This window comes from Numida meleagris, chromosome 7 (assembly GCF_002078875.1).
Source record: "Numida meleagris isolate 19003 breed g44 Domestic line chromosome 7, NumMel1.0, whole genome shotgun sequence".
Classification (NCBI taxonomy): Eukaryota; Metazoa; Chordata; class Aves; order Galliformes; family Numididae; genus Numida; species Numida meleagris.
Genome location: NC_034415.1, coordinates 12,072,065 through 12,091,486, shown reverse-complemented (window position 1 = coordinate 12,091,486; position 19,422 = coordinate 12,072,065). Strand labels below are relative to the sequence as shown.

Genomic DNA, 19,422 nt, shown 5'->3' with positions numbered 1-19,422 from the left:
GAAGTCATATTTATTAAACCACAGGCATTACCAGATAACTAAGGAGTGTCAGTCATTTATCAGACGTGAATTCCGTCAAGCTATTTATTCCACAGGGGTTTTTATGATTGTCTAGGATATACTCTGAGGAAACAGCAAATAAGTTGTATCCTAACTCTGCAGATCAAGAGAAGTACTGTAGTTAATGCCAGTTAATGTTATCTGTTGCTTTGTAGCTTTTTCTCTGGGAAATATAATTTCTGTTTGTGATATTTACGTGTCCTATAATACTGAGTTGGATTTGTCTCTTCAGGGTTAATGTCAGTGATGGCAGACATTAGACCAAAGAATGATTTGGGACATCCATTCTGTGATAATTTAAGATCTGGAGACTGGATGATCGATTATGTGAGTAATCGTCTGATTTCACGTGCAGGAGCCTGTGCGGAAGTGAGTAAAATTATATATTTGATGACTTTGGGATTTCAAATGACTGCTTTGCTTTATTTTTCGTTATTGCTGTTATTAAGTTCCGTCTGTCTATAAAATATCTCTTGTCTAAGCAGTTTCTTCTGGGAGATTAAAACAATAATATGGTTTTCTTCCCTCTCATTGATATTATTTAAGAATACATTACAAAAGGGAGGTTGAAAATACATAGAGCATGGAGAGATTGTTAGCTCTTACATAAAAGCTTGAAAGCGTCCTTCCCTGTTTATCACTTCCCATCAAATAAAAATGGAGTAGCCATCTTTCTAAGTGAGTTCTTTCAGAGGGGGCCCTAAATACTACTGAGGCATACATGATTATTGTGCAGTTATAGTAAGATTTGCCACATCAGGCACTGAGATTCGTTACCTTCATACCTGCATTATTAAACACCTTTACTTTCCTACAAGACAATTGTTATATTCATTTCACAAGACTTGATTTGGGTAACTAAGGTAATTAATGTAATAACAGAGGCTGTAGCATTCTCAGATCTGTTCAAAATCTGTGATAAATGCTTTAACCAAATGGATCTTAAAAGCACTGTTTTTGAACTCCAGTGTTATCAGCTTCTAACGATGTTATATTTTAATAGGTTGGTAAATGGTTGAAGGCCATGTTTGTCTATTTAAAGAAAATTCCACGTTACCTTATTCCATGTTACTTTGATGCCATTTTAGTGGGTGCGTACACAACCCTTCTGGATGTGGGATGGCATCAGATGTCTAGGTATGCTTGGCATGTCAGTGATGTAGAGATATTGCAACTTTTATGTTTGATCTATTAGAGAATGACATTTGAATATTTTTATTTTTGTATTTGTGCTGTCCATTGGAAGATAGCAACATTGGTAGTGAAAATCAAATCAATCTTCTAACCACACTGGTTTGGAAGGTTTAATTGATATTTCTATTCTGGGTTTGGATTTATAACTATTGCTGGTATTGTACTGTTGGAGGATAAAACCTTGTAACAAGCATTTTTCTGAAACATTGCAGAGATTCTCTTGCTACAACTTTTAGTGAAGCTGCAATGCTTTCTGGGAGAAAAAGAGATTGAACAAAGTATCAGAAAAAAGTTCAATGTTTCTTCTTCCCTTAGTTCTGGAAATGGTTTATCAGTGCCCTTTCCTGTAAAGGGAAGGAAGATTGATTTAATGACAGCTCTATTCTAGCTATGAACATTCTCAGCAAATCACTTCATGAGAAATAATGGTGTTGGATTTGGTATGGCTGTGATAGCATGTTGAAAGTAGTGCATATTTTATGAAAAAAGTAGTTTGAGATGAGCTAGCCAGGAATGCAGGCTGCATTATATTAGCCAATATGCTAAATGATTCGATAACTTAGAATTCTATGATGTAAGAATATATATATAGATGCAGAGGTTTTTAAAAATGCTAAGTTTTACAAATTTTTTTAATAGAATAAAATGATAAAATATCTTTTTAGTTTCTCATATTTTGAGGTCTCAGATCCATGTGTAGGCATCAAATAAATTAAACCAATTTCACTATGCTACTCCTTTCCTTAAAAGCATTAAACATGTAAACACTCACATTGGCATTTATAAATCAAATTTTAAGGCTAACTTTGGGCAGCTATTCTGGAAAAAAAAAGAGTGATTTACAAGTTAAGTCTTACATGCAAAGTTAATGCATAATAAATTAATTCATTCTGTCATTTTATTATATTTCTTATGTATAACATTTGTTTTACTTTTTTGCAAATGAAAAAAGGGTACTGATATTTTTGTATGAACATGTTTTTTAATTTGATTGTATTGAATTACAGCTTTGTGCAGAATGGATCAACATTTGTTAAACACCTTTCCTTGGGGTCAATCCAGATGTGTGGGATAGGAAAATATTCGTGTCTGCCAGATCTGTCTCCCTCCTTACATGATGTTCCCTATAGGCTGAATGAGATTACAAATGAGAAAGAACAGTGTTGTGTTACTTTAGCAGCTGGTAAGTGAGGGCAACATTTAAATCAAGAAAAATAAATTCTTACAGAACAATTATATTTTTTCAAAAGCTATTAGAGTTGTTTTCACTATGCTTGGGATCTAAATGCTAGAAACTGTATTTAAAAATGTAGATGGTTTTTATCTTTACTCTTCCCCTGTGTTTTAACTTGCCTTTAAGGTAAAGGTTTATCTGTTTAAAAATAATGAAGTTTCATCTAGCAGTACTTTTGGGGGACACCCATTTTATTTTTGCTCTTGGAAAAAAACCTTCTAAATATTTTATTTAGACATTTTTAACTTATCCAGTTTTTCCATGTATGGAGGTCCACAAGTCCTCTTTCTTTCCAAAAGACTTACTTGAGATAATAATGCTTCCCATAATAGGTTCTAGTTTGTTTTAAAATATTAATTTAAGAACTGAATTGTAATGGATTGCAAGTGTGGATTTACTGCTTACAAGTTTTCAGAAATGACGTGAGAGCTATTAATGGACCAAAAGAATCTCTGGTCTGGAGCTGTCTCCAAAAGGGGCAACAATAGCTGCTTAGAAAAGAGCATAGAAGCAGTCAGCAGATACATTTTATTCCTCCAAATGTTCTGCCAGCATGTCTTGGAAGTAGGCACTTTCCTATGTCAGAAGTATTATTTTCTGTGTTTGGTGGCTTTTATATTTTTTCTCCAAATGGGCCCATTCTTTTTTTTTTTTTTTTTTTTTTTTTTTTTTTTTTTAGGGTTTGCAAATATCAATTTTTTTAAACCATAGAAACTTCTAGCACCCACAGGTTCCATGACCCCTGTCTGGCTGGATTTCCTTTCCTGCTCTTTCTGCTGTATGTCTTTTTCATACAATTGTACTGCTTTTAGTTTCTGGTTTCTAGTAGCATTCCGTTTGGCTTTGTTAGTGTTGCTTAGAAGCACAGACAAGTGCTATTCGCTTAATTCAATCACAGAGATTAATTATACGAAAGGGCTTGGTCTTAAATATTCTCACCACGTGTTTGAGCCTGTGATACTTTTAACTCATAAATGGATTGTTGTTCTCAAGTTGCTGTTGCCATATTCCGTAAAATTACAGAGGTGTGGAGGCCGTATTGGAGCATTAGCAAATACAGTGGATGGCTTAGTGATAGAAGCTATAGTTTTGTTTAAGCAGGCATGCACGGCGGGCTATTGTTTTGAACCTTTACCATAACACATTTTTCATTTGTTAGATTGGAGAAGTTAACAAATAGAAGGAAAGACAAAAATGTACTGTTCCAATTATTAAGAGGGAATTTTACTGTTAAAGCATAGTTATGTCGTAATGTCTGCAGTAAAATGTAGTCCTAGAAACTGCTCCAAAAGTGAAGCAGGATTCCTTTTATAGTGAGTGAGAATATTATTATGCTGAGGAAATTTATAGTTCTCTACTCATTCCTTTTATGCTACTGAAATGGCATGGCTTTCAAACATAAACTCTTGCCAACAAAGCATTATATATCTTGTCATTGTTCTGGTTTTTTGTTTGTTCCTTTTCTGGTTATAGCTTTTTTTTTTTTTTTTTTTTTTTTTTTTTTTTTTTTTNTGGTGGTGTTTTAATTAAAAGATGGCATTTGGTTACATTATGAAGTACGTAAATAAAATAGAAAAACAACAACTAAATGTGACCGTTACTGATCTGGGATAGTCTATTGCATGATTTTAAGGTTGCAGAGCACAATGAAAATTCATTTTAGAACAATTCTAGGAAAATAATTTAAATTGCATATGGGTATATTTTTACTTCTATTTATTTTTTTATATACACGTTATACATGTCTGCTTGGAGATTTTTGCCACATCAGTAAATGAGATTAACAACAACACTTCTTATTAGGTTTACCTCACTTTTCTTCTGGAATCTTTCGTTCTTGGGGAAGGGATACCTTTATTGCACTTAGAGGCCTAATGTTACTTACGGGACGTTATATAGAAGCAAGGTAAGAGTGACTGCTTCTTAGTTCTTTCTGTTGTTTGAAATAGTTTTGCAAGTTGTTAGGAAAAAGACACGCTCTCAAAACCTTAGAGAACATGCTAGTGTTTAGAAACTGTTGATGTACTGTATAAAACTTCAGTGGCCCCAGGTGGATTTGTGAGTTCTTTGTAAAAGAAATGAAAAATACTTTCTACTGCTTTCTTTTGCTTTCTTAGCGCTGATATTCTGGCTGATACTCTATTTAGATAAGGCAGTTTTAACCCATGACACTACTGCTTGTCCTTAAACAAAGTGATTATTTCAAGTGTTGTTGCTGAGCAGTAATTTATTTTCAAATTTGAAGTAGCAAGGGATTTCCATTTTGATCAGAAAGATACAATTTCCTTTCTGAAGTGATTTTTCTTTTTGGTGGCTGCTAATACTAGTATAATACTGGAAACTGGCTAGCTGTGGATTGTTATGATCCGATATCTGTGTATGAGATGCAAATGTTTAACCTGATAAATGAGTCAGATAAAGACAGAGTAACTGAAGTGATACTTTTCATTAATCTTGCATTAATCTTTTTAATTTGGGTGCAGCATTCCATAAGATACGAACATAGAAGTTAGTTGGTTTAAATTAGCCTTTACCATTAGCAGATATGTATTTCCTTAAAAAACAAAACAAACAAAAAAACAAAAACAACAACAAAAAAAAAGCTATTCCTTTTGGGAAATTTCTAAAGTAATATGATTATTCTTATTGTTAATGAAGTACATGCTAAATGAAATCATACCAAAATATTGTTGTTGGAAGCTACAAATCTGTCTTTAAGATACTGTTTTTAACTTTGCCATTAAGATTAAATTCTATGCTTTGTAATTAATATTTGGTCCAATAATTGCCTGGGAATAACTTAATCAAGACTGTGTTTTCTTTTTTTTAGAAACATAATTCTAGCATTTGGTGGGACTTTAAGACATGGTCTCATTCCCAACCTGCTTGGCCAGGGAACACATGCCAGATACAACTGCCGCGATGCTGTGTGGTGGTGGCTTCAGTGCATCCAGGACTACTGTAAGATTGTTCCAAATGGATTAGACATTCTCAGGTGTCCTGTTTCTAGGATGTACCCAAGAGATGATTCTTCTCCTCAGCCTGCAGGCAGTGTGGTAAAGATGATTTCTGATTTAAGTCTTTAACACAGCTATAATTTTTATGAAAGAGTATAACTTTTCTATCTACAAGAATTACACGTTTGGGGTACTTTCCACCAAGTTTGCATTACTTGATTAGAGAGATGTGGGGCGGGAGTATGGAAAAAATATCCATCAGCTTCTAAATTTGTCTTTGCTTTTAGTTTTGAAAAGAATTTAATGTTAATAATTGTATAATACTAAAAATTATTTAAGATGTATCACATTGACAGAGATGCTGCTGAAAATCTAGATGTTTTTCTTTTGAAGTATCAGAGGCTAATTGCTAGTATTTGCACATTATATAGTGCAAAAAAACCCCTTTTTACTAGATTTGTTGATCTTGCCTTTCTCAATGCAATCAATCTAGGATCAACCACTCTATGAAGTAATACAGGAGGCAATGCAACGACACATGGAAGGCATAAATTTCAGAGAAAGAAATGCTGGTCCACAGATAGATCAAAACATGAGAGATGAAGGTAAAAAAAATACACATATAGCACATTTGCTATGCAATTCAAAGTATGAAGATTATATTTTATTATTTTTCATCAAGCTTTTGAGTTTATTTTTGAAAAATTAATGGTATGCTTAATGCTATTATTAGTATAAATACATTTAGTGTTTTAAAAAGTGCTTGCTTGCTTTCAGCAATTGTGGTACAAGTTATCTTAGAAGTTCACACAAGAAGTACAGCTGCCTACAAAAACCCACCTCAGATCTCTTTTTTGTGCAGGGCTTTTGCTTATGTAGGAATTTTGTGCTGGGTCAGACAGTTGGGGTTTTGTGTTTTATAGTATATAGACTTCACACATGATATTTTTGCTTGGCAGGTTTTAATATAGTAGCAGGAGTTGACCGTGAAACTGGGTTTGTCTTTGGAGGGAACCGCTTCAATTGCGGCACTTGGATGGATAAAATGGGAGAGAGTGACAGAGCTCACAACAAAGGAATTCCTGCTACTCCAAGGTACAAAATTCAGCCTTTTTGCTTTTTTAAGCAGGAGAAACATCATCTTCTAGGATGGACTTTGCTCCTTGTAAAGAGTAAGCTTTTAACTTCAAGTAGTAAAACAATTTAGTAGAAGTTGTATACTTGCAGTACTAGACTACTGGAAAATTTGTTATTTAGACTGATTATGAATGACCTCTTGTTACAGAAGATACTTTTTGTAATTGGTTTGACTATTTCTTATTTAAAATTTAAAAATATTTGCAGTATCTAAGTTTAAAATGAAGGTAAAATATTTAGAAAACAAGTTCTTCTCTAACAAAATGGATATGAGGTATTTAGTGAAACAAATGCTTTGATTTTCTTGCTTAATGCTGATGCCAAAAATCTACATAAGATAAGGAGAAATAGTGTGGCAGTGTGCTATGCAAGTATTTGGTATTCAAATTACATATCCAAACAGACTGATTTAAAGCAGACTAGTGAATGGCAGGCTACATGTCTTGTGCTGGCGTTTCCCAATTTCTGGCTTTTTTTTTTTTGCTTGTGTGATTTATAAATTTTTGTCTCGTGTTACAAGCAGTAAACTGCCATTGTCTTTTTTCATAAAGAATAAATGTTAGGTTTTCTCTGAGAAACAGCTCTTCATGGTAACAGTATTGAAATAAAAACACCAGCTCTTGTGATAGTCTTAGCAACTATTAGTATATCTCTAATGCATGCATTTGTGTTGTTTATTAATGACATTTTTGGCAAGCTCAGTGCAGTATCTTTGCAGACTTGCAATATCACCTAATAATTGTATTAAGTTTCATTTTATTAATCCATACTATCTTCAATGCAAGCATCTACTTTTCTCTTCATTGAATATGTATTTAAAGCTAGTAGGAGAAAACTGAAATTGAATGATGCCCTGAGTGGCTTGTGATTTTTAAGAGACAGCAAGGAAAATGTAATTAAAAAATTCTCTGTGTTAGAAATAATATCATCATGTACTACAAAATGTCTGGAGAAGATGATGGGAATGCATGTGCCAAATCTTCATACATGTGGTACACAGTTTTGAGGCAAAATATTCGATGTAAAAAAGCAACAACAAAAAACCAGGCATAATGTGCAATAACCAATGGGAAAAATACAACTATCTGAGTAAGGTGCTTAAAGTTCAGTAAGTAACTGAAAAAAATCTGCATATTTAATAGCCTTCTTAAAGTAATTATTGGACTTTTTAAATCCTTATTTTAGAGATGGCTCTGCTGTGGAAATTGTTGGTTTGTGCAAGTCTGCTGTTCGCTGGTTGCTGGATTTATCTAGGAAAAATGAGTATCCGTTCCATGGCGTCACCATAAAAAGATACGGTAAAAATGAACGTGTCATAAATCTATTATGGGAGTATGAAAATAAGTCAAATGAGCTGGTGGCCATATAACGTCAGGAATGATTATCAAAACTATTCAAGAAAGTATAGGAGGAAAAATAAACTTGAGGAAAGTATCTTGTGTAAGTGAACTCTTTCATTACTAAAATAACTAGGAGTCAATTATCAGATCAATCCATCAAATATTTTATTGCATATAATACAGTGTGGATTTCGAAAGAATTTTGGAGCCTAAACCATATTTCTCAAATGAATATTGGTGCGGTGATTATTATGTATCATAGTTGTGCACATCATTCATTACAAGAAAGAGAACTAAAATGACACAAAACCTAAGTATCTTTAGATGTCCCCTATGTTTCATAGGGATACTGCTCTGGTGGGTTATTTTACTTTGAGTTTATGTGGCTCAGGTGAACATAAATGGCTGCTAAAGCTGTTCTACCGTTCAGTAAAGGTTAATCTTGAAAACATTTCAGTGAATGGCCCTCTTACTCTATATTAGAAAATGCGAGTATAGGGCTTTCTCCTATATGTCCAGATTCTTAGGTCATGAACTCAACTGTCACTTCAGAATGTCTTAAAATCTGAAAGACAATTCAGAGTTCAGTATGAAGAGGTATTATAAGGTGCAGATGTAGAAATAATATTTATGACTTTGCTTCTGCCTGTTGTCCCAGAATCATAAGTGACTTTTCTTAGATTCAGTTTGATGCATGTATGTTTCCTTACTCTCATCCATGTAACTAAGTTTAAATTTCATTGATTAGCTGATGAATCTGTTTTAAAACTGACCTATTCACAATATATTGACTCATAATAGTAGGCTTAGCAATGGAGTTTCTAGTTGTGGTTGTTTGTTTTGTTTTTCTTCCATACTGCAGTTTTGGTAGTATTGTCCTTTTTGCTCTACTCCAACTGTATGCTGTAGCATTGCTTATCTAAGATGTACCTGTATCTCAATTGGAAGGATATTCCTAGCATGGCTCTGCAGGCTAATACCAAAAAAAAAAAAAAAAAAAAAAAAAGAGAGAGAGGAATTTAATTTTTGAAAAAATAAATGTACATTTCAGTTTCCTGATACTACTGTTAATTTAGATTAAAAAGTAGTAAAAGTATGATAATCATACTTTCTTTAATTTCCCATACTAAACCATTTTGTTTGTTTGAGCTTTGTGTTTATTTTCAATATAAAAGTGTTTCTGTCTTATTGTTATCTATGTTGCAAATAGAGCATTTCTGGATGGCTGTGTTAACTTGAAATTAAGGATTAGATACAAAACTTCTGCATTAGCATCTTAGTGTGCAATCCACTTGTGCTAAGTAGTGCCAGTCTACTGAAGATAAAACTTCATTGTGCTTAAATAAGGAGGCATTGTTTCAGTGTTCCTGCAAGCAGTTGCTGTGTAGCATTTTTCTAGACACCTATGTAGTCTTGTCTTAAGTTACAGTGAGCTGTTTCTACAAGCTGTAGAATTGTCCTAACATGGAGAACCATCAGCTGGAGAGAGGTGACTAGGTGTGCTCCTCTTACATTAAGTGCCAGGAATTCAGAGAGAGCTTTTAAAAGGGACGCTTGTTCTAATGTTTTGATGTTCTCTTTGAAGTCTCCTAAATCTTAAGAGTATGTGTTCAAACTACTACAGAAAAGATGACATATTACCATGCTGAAAATGTTGAATGTAAACTTTAGACTTAGTCAATTAAGATTGCCTATAGTTCATAGTTAACTCATATTGTTCGTTTTTAGCTAGTTAAAAGAAGAGAGAAAAATTGTATTTTAAGAAGTTGTGCAGGTGACAGAGTTGATCTGCAACATAATTCAGCTTCAGGTTTTTTTTTGCAGTGCTTCTATGGCCTTGCTTGTGTTAGGAATATAATAAGTAAAACAGTAGTAAGCAGAACTAACCGTAAACACACATCTGTTGGTGGTTTGCAGAAAATCTGTGTGATATTTTGCAGGAAGGGAGGAGACTATCACATATGATGAATGGAACAGAAAAATTCAAGGACACTTTGAAAGGCTCTTCTTTGTCTCTGAGAACCCAGCTGATAAAAATGAAAAACATCCAAATCTAGTTCACAAACGTGGAATTTATAAAGACAGCTACGGAGCTTCAAGTCCATGGTGTGATTACCAACTCAGGCCAAATTTTACGATAGCAATGGTTGTGGTAAGTAAGAGTAATGAGTAAGAAGCATTTGTGCTTAAAATTATTTTATTATTGAACTAAACTTGTGTTATAAGGCTCAGCTGCATGGCATTATATCAGGAATAAATATTGCTTAGAATATATTTTGAAAGTGTTTTTTCTTGTCTGTCCTTTTGATATTGACCTATCTTAGAATATCTCATAAAAGTATAACTTTGACAGGACTTGCCTATATGAAACTGCTGTCTAAATTTATCACTGGGATAAATTTGCAGTGTTTGGTGTTTTCAGAGTATTGAGGTTGTTTTAGGTTAGATTGAGGGGAAGGGAGTCACAGAATCAGAACCACAGAGTTGCCGGGGGTGGAAGGGACATCTGGAGATCATCAAGTCCAACCCCCTGCTAAAAAATCCCCTCAGATTAGCTAAAATGCATGGGTTATTTATTTTTATAATAATATTTTTCAAGTGTATTTAAAATAAATAATAAAACCCAAAGTAATGAATAGCTTTTCTCTTGCTTACTCTGTCTCTAGATGCTAGAAGTGCAACTGTCTTTTCATTCAGTAATACGAAAGAGTTTTTGTCGTCTTCTACATTAATATGCATAGTCTTGTGTGCTTACGTGTGCCGAGTTTAGTGAGTAAATCTCTGTTTCATTAGGCCCCTGAGTTGTTCACACCTGAGAGAGCTTGGAAAGCTCTGAGGATAGCAGAGGAAAAACTACTTGGTCCATTAGGCATGAAAACTTTAGATCCGGAGTAAGTATAGTAGACGTAAGAATAAGTGACAGTAGAAATTATGATGTGGGGGGTTAACGTTTTGTTAAAATCCTTGTATATACTTTTGAAATAAGTCTTCAGTAAATACTCCAGGAGCGAGTATTATACTGTTCTAGATCTCCATGCAATTGATTTTATTTATGTAGACAATTTCCAGGTGTTTTTGGACGCCACATAGCAAGCAATTCAAATTTGTTATCACTAAAGATATGAGTAGGCATCAAAATGCAAATTCAGTATTATACAGTGCATAGCATTACAGTTTGAATAAAAACATAAGAGTGAAATTATACAAGTCATCCAAAAATTTTAACAATTTTCCCACCAGTTAATGCAGTATTTGGAATTCTGTTGTCATGTAAAGTACAGAACTTGGAGACCTCCCTGAACTAATCACTAGCAGATGTAAATCCCATGACAAATTTTTGGTTCATTTCTACTTTCCATTTTATGCACTATTTATGTTAATGCTTTGCTAACATTTGTTTTTTCTTTCTTGCAGTGATATGGTATACTGTGGAGTATATGATAATGCCCTTGACAATGACAACTATAATGTAGCCAGAGGTTTCAATTACCACCAAGGACCAGTAAGAGCTGTTTCTTCACTTTCAGAATAAGTGCTGACATTTTTTGAAACAGACAGCTATAATAATTATCTCTTATCACTCTTTGCTTAGGAATGGGTGTGGCCGATTGGATATTTTCTTCGTGCCAAATTGTACTTCTCGAAGTTGATTGGTCCAGAGATATATGCAAAAACTGTAGTTATGATAAAGAATGTTCTTTCTCGCCACTATGTTCACCTTGAAAGGTAAAATACCAACTAACATAAATTCAAAATATTCAGTGACTGGTAGTATCCACTATCTGATGGCATGTAAAAATATGTAGTATGATTATATTATTGTACTATATAAAAGAATATAACATAAATAGCATCTGTTTTCGAAATACAAAGTTGGCCACTATTGAATGCTATTGCAGATCTCAAGTCAGATTTCAAGTACAGCTGAGATCTAGTGCTGTTCGTAGATACTTGGAATTACTAACATTTACCCACGTGAAGACTGGAGAAAACCAATTTTATAACACATTAAATCTTAAAATCTCTCATAAATCAGTAAATTAGTCTGTCCATTTCAGAATCTTAACAATGTTGGTTTTCCAAGAAGACAGAGGAATTCACTGTATGGCTCAGAAATGTTCCTTTGTATTTTGAGGTCTCCTCCTTAAAATAAACAAATTGCTTTTTATATTATATTGTTAATTCTTAGGGATTTGAGACAAAAACTTGCCCTTGATAACCCTTCCATACAGTCTGTTCTGCAGTACATCACATATGCATTCATTTGTACCCCTAAGAGAAAATCAGTTGGGTTCAGTAGTCCATGATGGAAGGGTTTGTCTAGCTAGCCACATAAGGAGGAAAAGGGATTTGTACATAAACAAATTTTTTTTGGGGGGGGAGGTTTATGGTTTCAGACCATCTTGCAACCTTTATCACTTTTTATCACCGTAATCCAGTTTCAAGCTCAGTTTGAAACTGGATAGATAATCCAGTTATTCAGTTATCTCAAAGATCACTTAGGTTCTTCAAGCTGCTATTTCAAGCTACTAAATAGGAAACAGGAGCGTCATTCAAGTAGTGTAAGTTCAGGTATTATTGTGTCAGAGAATCTACTTTGATAGAGAAACATTCTCACAGAAACCTGCAATTTTCAGCAGCAGAACTGAGTTTAATCTTAGTTATTAAATAACATATTGTGACTGTAGGAATACAGGTATTGTTTCAGTTTCCTACTGAAATAATCTTCTCAAAAGTTTTATAATGAAATGTTCATTTCAGTGTGTAATCTAACAATAGTACTCTTGTGTTTTGTTTTTTTTTTTCTTTCTTTTATCAGATCATCCTGGAAAGGGCTTCCAGAACTGACCAATGAAAATGGGCAGTATTGTCCTTTCAGCTGTGAAACTCAGGCCTGGTCAATTGGTGTTATCCTTGAAATTCTTTATGACTTGTAGAAGTTTATTTTGATTGATTTCATGAAACTCCTGTGGTCTTCTCATCACTGGGCATAAATGAACATTTGGCTTATATAGGAACAGAAATGTCCTGCTTTGCACTTAAACTGCGTCCTGGCTATGAAAAATGCTGAAAGTCACCAGCTCCTGTGCTGAGTAATTGTGTGGAGCTTGTTTCTCTTTAGAAAATAAGGCCATAACAATAAAGTAAAACTGCCATGCACATTTGATGCAGAAAGTTCTAGTAAAGAGCAATTTTAAGAATATGCGCAAACTTATTCTAGGTAGCTACGATTTTTAGACTTGCCAAATCAAAATCTTACATGTAACAAAGTGGAGTGGTTCTTTTACTGAGGTGAACCTATGAGGAAGAGCTCTCATGTTTTGTTTTTGTTTCTTTGTATCTTTAAGAGTAAATGGATGTTTGCAAATGCCCGCTTAAAGAGGAGAGCAGACTAACGTTTTTGAATTCAGAATGCATTGAGCTACAGCGCCATACATTAATACATTAAAAAAGGCAGACTACTTTCTTCGTCTGTTCAACTGCATTAGGGGTGGGTTTTTTGTATGTGTTCCGTTGAACACTCCATCAAGCAACTACAGAAATAAGTTTACACGTGTGAACTTTTGCAGTTAAATATAAGATTTTAAAAACCTTAAACCACTCTTGAGTTAACTCTTGAGCAGTGATGAGATGATGTCCTGTGATAAATTTATTTACATGCTGTGGGCCAAGGAGTAAACATTTCTTAATTTAAATCTGTATTTCACTATAAGAATATAATAAGAAACATGTATGTGCATAAAATACACTGCCTGTATATTAGAGGTGGCTATATATCTTCTGTTACTGAAGACACATGGTCACTTCAGCCCTTTATTCTTAGTAAAATCCTGGCTCTGAAGCAGGTGGAGATAAGGTCAGTAGGAAAAGATATTAACCTACCCCTGGCAAAAATGAGGTTTCTAGACCTCTTATAAATTTCACCAGTAAGAATAAGCAGGCTACTTCTATGTGTAGTTCTTCGGGAAGAGCATACAGTGAACAAGATGCAAAACACGTGTTCTGAGTATTTAGACACCCTTACTGACTTCTGTCCATTGTTCCCAGTCTGAGGGTGTGTCTAGCAGAAGTGCGGCTGTAATTCTCATCTCTCTGGTCACAAGCAACAAAAACAGGCAGAAGGTGACACTGACTGCTTCTTACATCACAAGGGGAAAGAGTAAAACTGATGTTGTATTTCCTACTGTTAAACAACATGCTAAAAATAAAATATACACAGGATGTAATTACGACACGCTATTATAGGACAATATTTTATCTGTGTTTTGAGTTTTATTACATTGTTTGAAGTAGAGTGCAAGTGCGCTGCCTTCATCAGGGAGATGTTCAAGATGGATTTAAGGGCAAATTAACAGACTGAAGACAAATGAACTGTAAGAGGTGGCTATACTTGCACTATTTATTTGAAAGGTTAATAAACTTATGAACTCCCTTGCTAAAGTGTTCAGTACTTGAAGTTGTGATTGAGGATGGTGTATATTGCACCTCAGGTGTTGAGCTGCCACTATGTGATACAGGAGACTTTTACTTTATTGGCATAATGCATGATAGCTATCAGTTGATCAAAAACTTTACTGAACTGTGAGCAACAGATTATGAGAAATGTTTTATATGCCTCTTACACATTAAAAAAAGCTATCTTTACAAAATTCTTGTTAATGATATTGAGGTTTATGTCTTACTATGTCACTAGAATTTATAGTTTTCCTAGATAATTTTTTCTTTATCATTATGTCAAGGTATGTTTTGTAGCTCCTATAGCACAATAAATTGTTCTTATCTGATGGATATGCTGAGAAGTGCATCTGAAGAGCTGTGACTGAAAATCAATCCACAAGATGGCAGATTACATACATCAGCAGTAACACTCTGTGTTGGGGTGAAAAATGGCAGGACTTACTTGTCAGAACATACCTATGCTACTACAGGAAACTTCACTGTAGTGCAAACTCCACTACTGAAAGAGAGTGTATATTTGTCTCTGCTACTCTATTTTCTAATGAAATGGTAATATTTAAAAAGATATAATTACTTCTGTGTACACAAATACATACGGAATATATGCTTGTTTAGCATGTTTTTGCACTGGTAAGTATAACTTTAGTAATGGAAAAGTGTTTTAAAGGGAGGGAAAATAATGTATAGCGGTCGTTGGCTGCTGGTATGCAGCAACAGAAGGAAGATTTAAGGTTATATCTAAACTTTAGTGTTTTTCCTTTTTCCAATCACAGACTGACTGACAGCTGTCCTAATGCAGCACTGTTACACTTTAGCTTTCTGTGCACAATTTCTGTCACTAGCGCCTAGATCGTTTCTGAGGGTAAGCCTGTGGGCAGCCCGCGGGCGGGAGCCGCGGTGAGGCGCGAGGCGCGGGGGCGCGAGCCCGAGCTGAGGCACGGCAGCTCGCCTCCTGGCGGCAGGGAGCCGCGGCGGCGCCTCGGAGCCGGCGGCGGCAGGCGGGTGGTAAGCGCTGAAACTAATTGCGCCGCCGTGCACCAGCCGGCATTTAAGCCCGTCTAGTACTTACTGCGGCCGTGCGGTAGCTCGCGGAAAGGCGAGTCCCGTGGCTCGCACCGCTCCGTCTGGCCGCGGGGTGGCTCTGCTGCCTCAGGAGAGACGGCCCGAGGGGCGGGGCGGTCGTGAGGCTGTTCTGTAACGCGGGCGGCGCGGCGGGGGGATCGTCTCGGAAGGCGGCTAGAAAGTACCTAGGAAGCCAGGTGGAAGCTGCTGTGCTTTTTTCTTTTGCCTGTGAATATTTGGCTTGTTGTGCAAACGTTGGAGCTTACATACCTGTTGGTTAATGTTGCAGCGAGTAGGATTGCTGCTTATAATCCGTGAGATTTACCGTGTATTTTGTGCTTCACAGAAGATCTTAGTAAGCAAGGCTGAAGCTTGTCAGTTCTTGCACAACAGCACAGCTGTGGGCAATATCTGTTTCAAATGGGACGAGCTTCTGCAAAAACCGTGGTGTTGTGCAGGCCCTGGGTCACAGCAGCCAAAGCTCAGCGTGCTGTCAACCCTGTGTGAGTCACAGATCCAAAACACAGCACCGTATGGACCGTAGAGGACAGAGCCAACAATCATAGAATCATTAAGGTTGGAAAAGTTCAACCAACAGCCCACCATGCCACTAAGTGATATCACAGCTAGATCATGCAATGAAACAGCTTTAGTTCAGTAGCTTAGTATGATTGGGGTTGATGTCACTGCCAGTTTTTAATGTCTGCATTTAGTGGTTTCCCCTAAGGCAGGAAATGTAAATATTTTAGTAGTGCTGTTTTTCTGGTGTTACAAAGACCATATCAGTCATGAACGAGACTTGTTATAGATCCCCTGTCTGCAAGGGGCCAGGCCAACACCTATGCCGTGTTCATGGTGTTCAGTCCAAGTTTAACCCGGTGCTTTTCAACCTGGATTTCTGAAGCCATTGTTTACAATTTCACCATGGATTGTAGGTGGAGCTGTGACTAAAAGCAGAGCTTCAGGAGTGTGTCTTGGGGAAGCTTGGCTGGAGATGCCAAGGCAAGGCAATCTAATGTTTCAGCTGTTGTGGCTGGCACCAAACAATTTTGGAAATTCTCCAAAAGGCTGAAGCTCTGCTTTCCAAACATGTTTACGTAGTAGCATTTATGACATGTTCTCATTCTATTGAAACCTTCTTGGCTGCTTGTATATATAGGCTTCTTTGAAAAAGAAATGCATTATTATTAAATCATTCTATCCCTTTCCAAACAGTGTGATTCAATTGCACAGAATTCAGCACTATAGAGAAAAGACTGCCTAGTATCGCTTCCTATAAAGAAAATACTTACAAGTCAATTTCTGTTTTTTAGAAGCAAAATGTAGATTTGGTGTCTTTTGTTAAAATTATTTATTTTCTATAGGAGGAGAGATTTGGGCTTGTTATACGCTGTTCTTTTGAAGGGTACGCTAAGGAGCTGTTTTTGATACAACTTTGTAATTTATTCATATGAATGTTGTCTGTAAGAGCCCTACGTACAACCTATGTATGGATAGGGGCATCTGCTTTAACAACATGCAGTGACAGATGGTGCCAACTTGGGGGGCTTAGGGGGACCTGAAGCGTACCAAAATGACAAGATTACATTGTTTTAACAGGAGCAGCGATCAGAGGGCATTAGTAGCTTAAACATTGTCAAAATGTTTTAGAATATCGTTCTAAAGATACTATCGTTTTTGAAGAAGTTGATACATAAATTTTGGAGATGTTTATGGATGAATGACTTAAACATTGTGGGTGACATTTTAGAAAGCATCTTTCTTGAAAATATGGTAACCTAGAGACTAGTACTGTGAGCTGACTGGAAGTAAATATCTCAGTAGAAAATTGGGGATGAAGTATTTGGTGAGAATTACATAAAATTTTATCGTATCTGAAAAAGTTACATTTCCTGCTTGATAGCAGAAGGTGGTGCCAGTTCGCCACACTCCATTGCTAAGTCTCATACAGTTCAGTTCTCCAGCTCTTCTGAGAAAGTCTTCATGCTTCTGTACAGCCACATGTGCCTGACTGTATTTTAATGGCTGACATCTCTGTTCCTACTCCCCCAGGTCAAGATCATAATAATTTTTAGATGCTTAGAAAATGTTTCAGTAGTATATTTCCACGTAGAGGAAGAGGAAAGGAGTACATCTTTGACAATTTGATGTTTTAACGTATTAACTGAAGCTAATGAGACAGTATTAAAAAGATCAGGAAACTGCTTATTTGTTTTGCCATGAAGTCCAGGAATCTGTTTGTGTCCTAAAGAGTGGGAAATACCAGGTTATAAAACCAGATATACATTACACATTTAATTTGTTTGCCCTGTAGTTTGTCAAATGATTTTGTAATTGCTTACATTCATGTGTCTCCTTAGATGTTTTGTTTACATACAAACATACTTAACATGAAAGCTGAAAATAATTATACTTTAAAGATCTTTCATAGTAAATGTGGTAATTCTAACCTAAGTATTTTGCTATGCAGATTTTTTTAAGGCATTCTGCTTATGAGTTATTGCAGATTCACTTTTGTATTATTTGGCTTTGGACACCTTTACAAACAGCACTTAAAATAGAAAACAGAAGTATTAAGACTACAAGCTGTTGTTCGCTGTAGGGTAGGAGCCTGCATTGTGATCAGGTGCATCGTCATGGTAGGTTCCTTAAACTAGTCCTGCACAGCTGGTTTTTCCTTCCATGAAGTAAAAGGTCAGTACCTCTGGGGAGTCTAACGAACAGATGTCATATTCTGATATATTCCCCAAAAATTTCATACTCTGCATTTATAAAATTGGAAAAAACTTTCTCTGTAAGAATATTAAAAGCTAGCTGGGAATGAGGTATAAGTGTTAGAAGTTTTGCTCTTCTGTTGTTGGGAATTTTTGTTGTTTCTGCTGGAAGATTGACCAGAGAAGTTTGGAAGTTAAAATATTCAAAAAGGAAAGGTTTTATTCTAGCAGATGAGATAGAAGCTTTCAGTCAGGTAATTAAACCTTTCCCTCACATTTTGATGTGTAAATACACATATATCTGTGGTGAATTAACTGCTCTAAATTGAATGTTGCTGTGAAGTGGGAAATTCTGTTTCGTCTTCCTCTTCTTCTCCCTTACTTCACTTAGCATAAAGGGCCCTATTTAATTGGGGTGTTTGTGTGTGTTCCACTTTTTGTGCCAGAGATTAAATTATGAAGCACTTAAATTATTTGTTGGGAGGGTGAGATGCAGAATTGCTAATTGAAAGTGAAAGGGATTTGTTAAAATCTCTCGGAATGTGGAACCTCTCTTTTAATCTATACTGTTTCACTGCAGAGCAGTCTTCTGCTTGGTGGTAAGTAAATCCTTCTGCATATAGAGAGTTGAGGTGATGGTTAGGGGCAGGGTATGAGAGAAAGGCCTATAAGGATAGTAAGGAGGGACGAGGAGGATGTTGGCTTAACTCCAGAGTGTTTCAAATGGAGGAAGCAGGAAAGAGAGGCAAACTTGATGTCTTGCATAGCTGCATGTTGCAGCCTGTTGTTTAACAGGATTACAACAATGGCTCATTGTATCATAGAAGCTTTGAAAACAAAAGGGCATTTTATCTTCAGCACTATTTGTGTTTTTCACTGTGTGGTAGTATTTTAGATCATTACATTCACGTTGTATGAATGAAAATGTTTTACAGTTTCCATATTTAACTCTTCATCCATTTCCATTTCTGATTCTGGAATCTTGTATAATCTCCCAGAAACTATTGAACTGATGTTGCTTGGCTTACTTGCATTAATGTTTCTTTGAAATAATCCCTTTAATTTTTTTTTATTTTATTTTATTATTTTTTTTTTTGTAGAGATTAGTTCTGAGATGAGGCAGCTGAATGCAAAAAGGTGGGGCTTGGGTTACAGTTTATGAGAAACCTTGTCAAAGAAACTTTTAAAAATAATTTTTAAATTTAGATTTTTTTTTTCATACGGTTAGAAAATAATTGAGGGTTTCTTTTTCTGGTTTTACTTAT

General features: G+C 35.6%; 2 protein-coding genes across 2 annotated transcripts in view; both read left to right on the top strand.

Moving 5' to 3' along the window:
- Nucleotides 1–14,707, top strand: part of AGL (amylo-alpha-1, 6-glucosidase, 4-alpha-glucanotransferase) — a 35,619-nt gene extending 20,912 nt beyond the window's left edge. Inside the window, exons 22-34 of the mRNA XM_021404601.1 lie at nucleotides 293–429; nucleotides 1,064–1,197; nucleotides 2,262–2,437; nucleotides 4,292–4,394; nucleotides 5,319–5,544; nucleotides 5,939–6,050; nucleotides 6,405–6,540; nucleotides 7,768–7,880; nucleotides 9,863–10,074; nucleotides 10,716–10,813; nucleotides 11,337–11,424; nucleotides 11,515–11,648; nucleotides 12,742–14,707. Of these exons, the coding sequence (XP_021260276.1) occupies nucleotides 293–429; nucleotides 1,064–1,197; nucleotides 2,262–2,437; nucleotides 4,292–4,394; nucleotides 5,319–5,544; nucleotides 5,939–6,050; nucleotides 6,405–6,540; nucleotides 7,768–7,880; nucleotides 9,863–10,074; nucleotides 10,716–10,813; nucleotides 11,337–11,424; nucleotides 11,515–11,648; nucleotides 12,742–12,859 (1,787 nt within the window). The 3' untranslated portion in view covers nucleotides 12,860–14,707. The remainder of the gene's footprint in view (nucleotides 1–292; nucleotides 430–1,063; nucleotides 1,198–2,261; nucleotides 2,438–4,291; nucleotides 4,395–5,318; nucleotides 5,545–5,938; nucleotides 6,051–6,404; nucleotides 6,541–7,767; nucleotides 7,881–9,862; nucleotides 10,075–10,715; nucleotides 10,814–11,336; nucleotides 11,425–11,514; nucleotides 11,649–12,741) is intronic.
- Nucleotides 15,320–19,422, top strand: part of LOC110402644 (hornerin-like) — an 81,093-nt gene continuing 76,990 nt past the window's right edge. The window contains exon 1 of the mRNA XM_021404996.1: nucleotides 15,320–15,386. The gene's annotated coding sequence lies outside the window, so the exon portion shown is untranslated. The remainder of the gene's footprint in view (nucleotides 15,387–19,422) is intronic.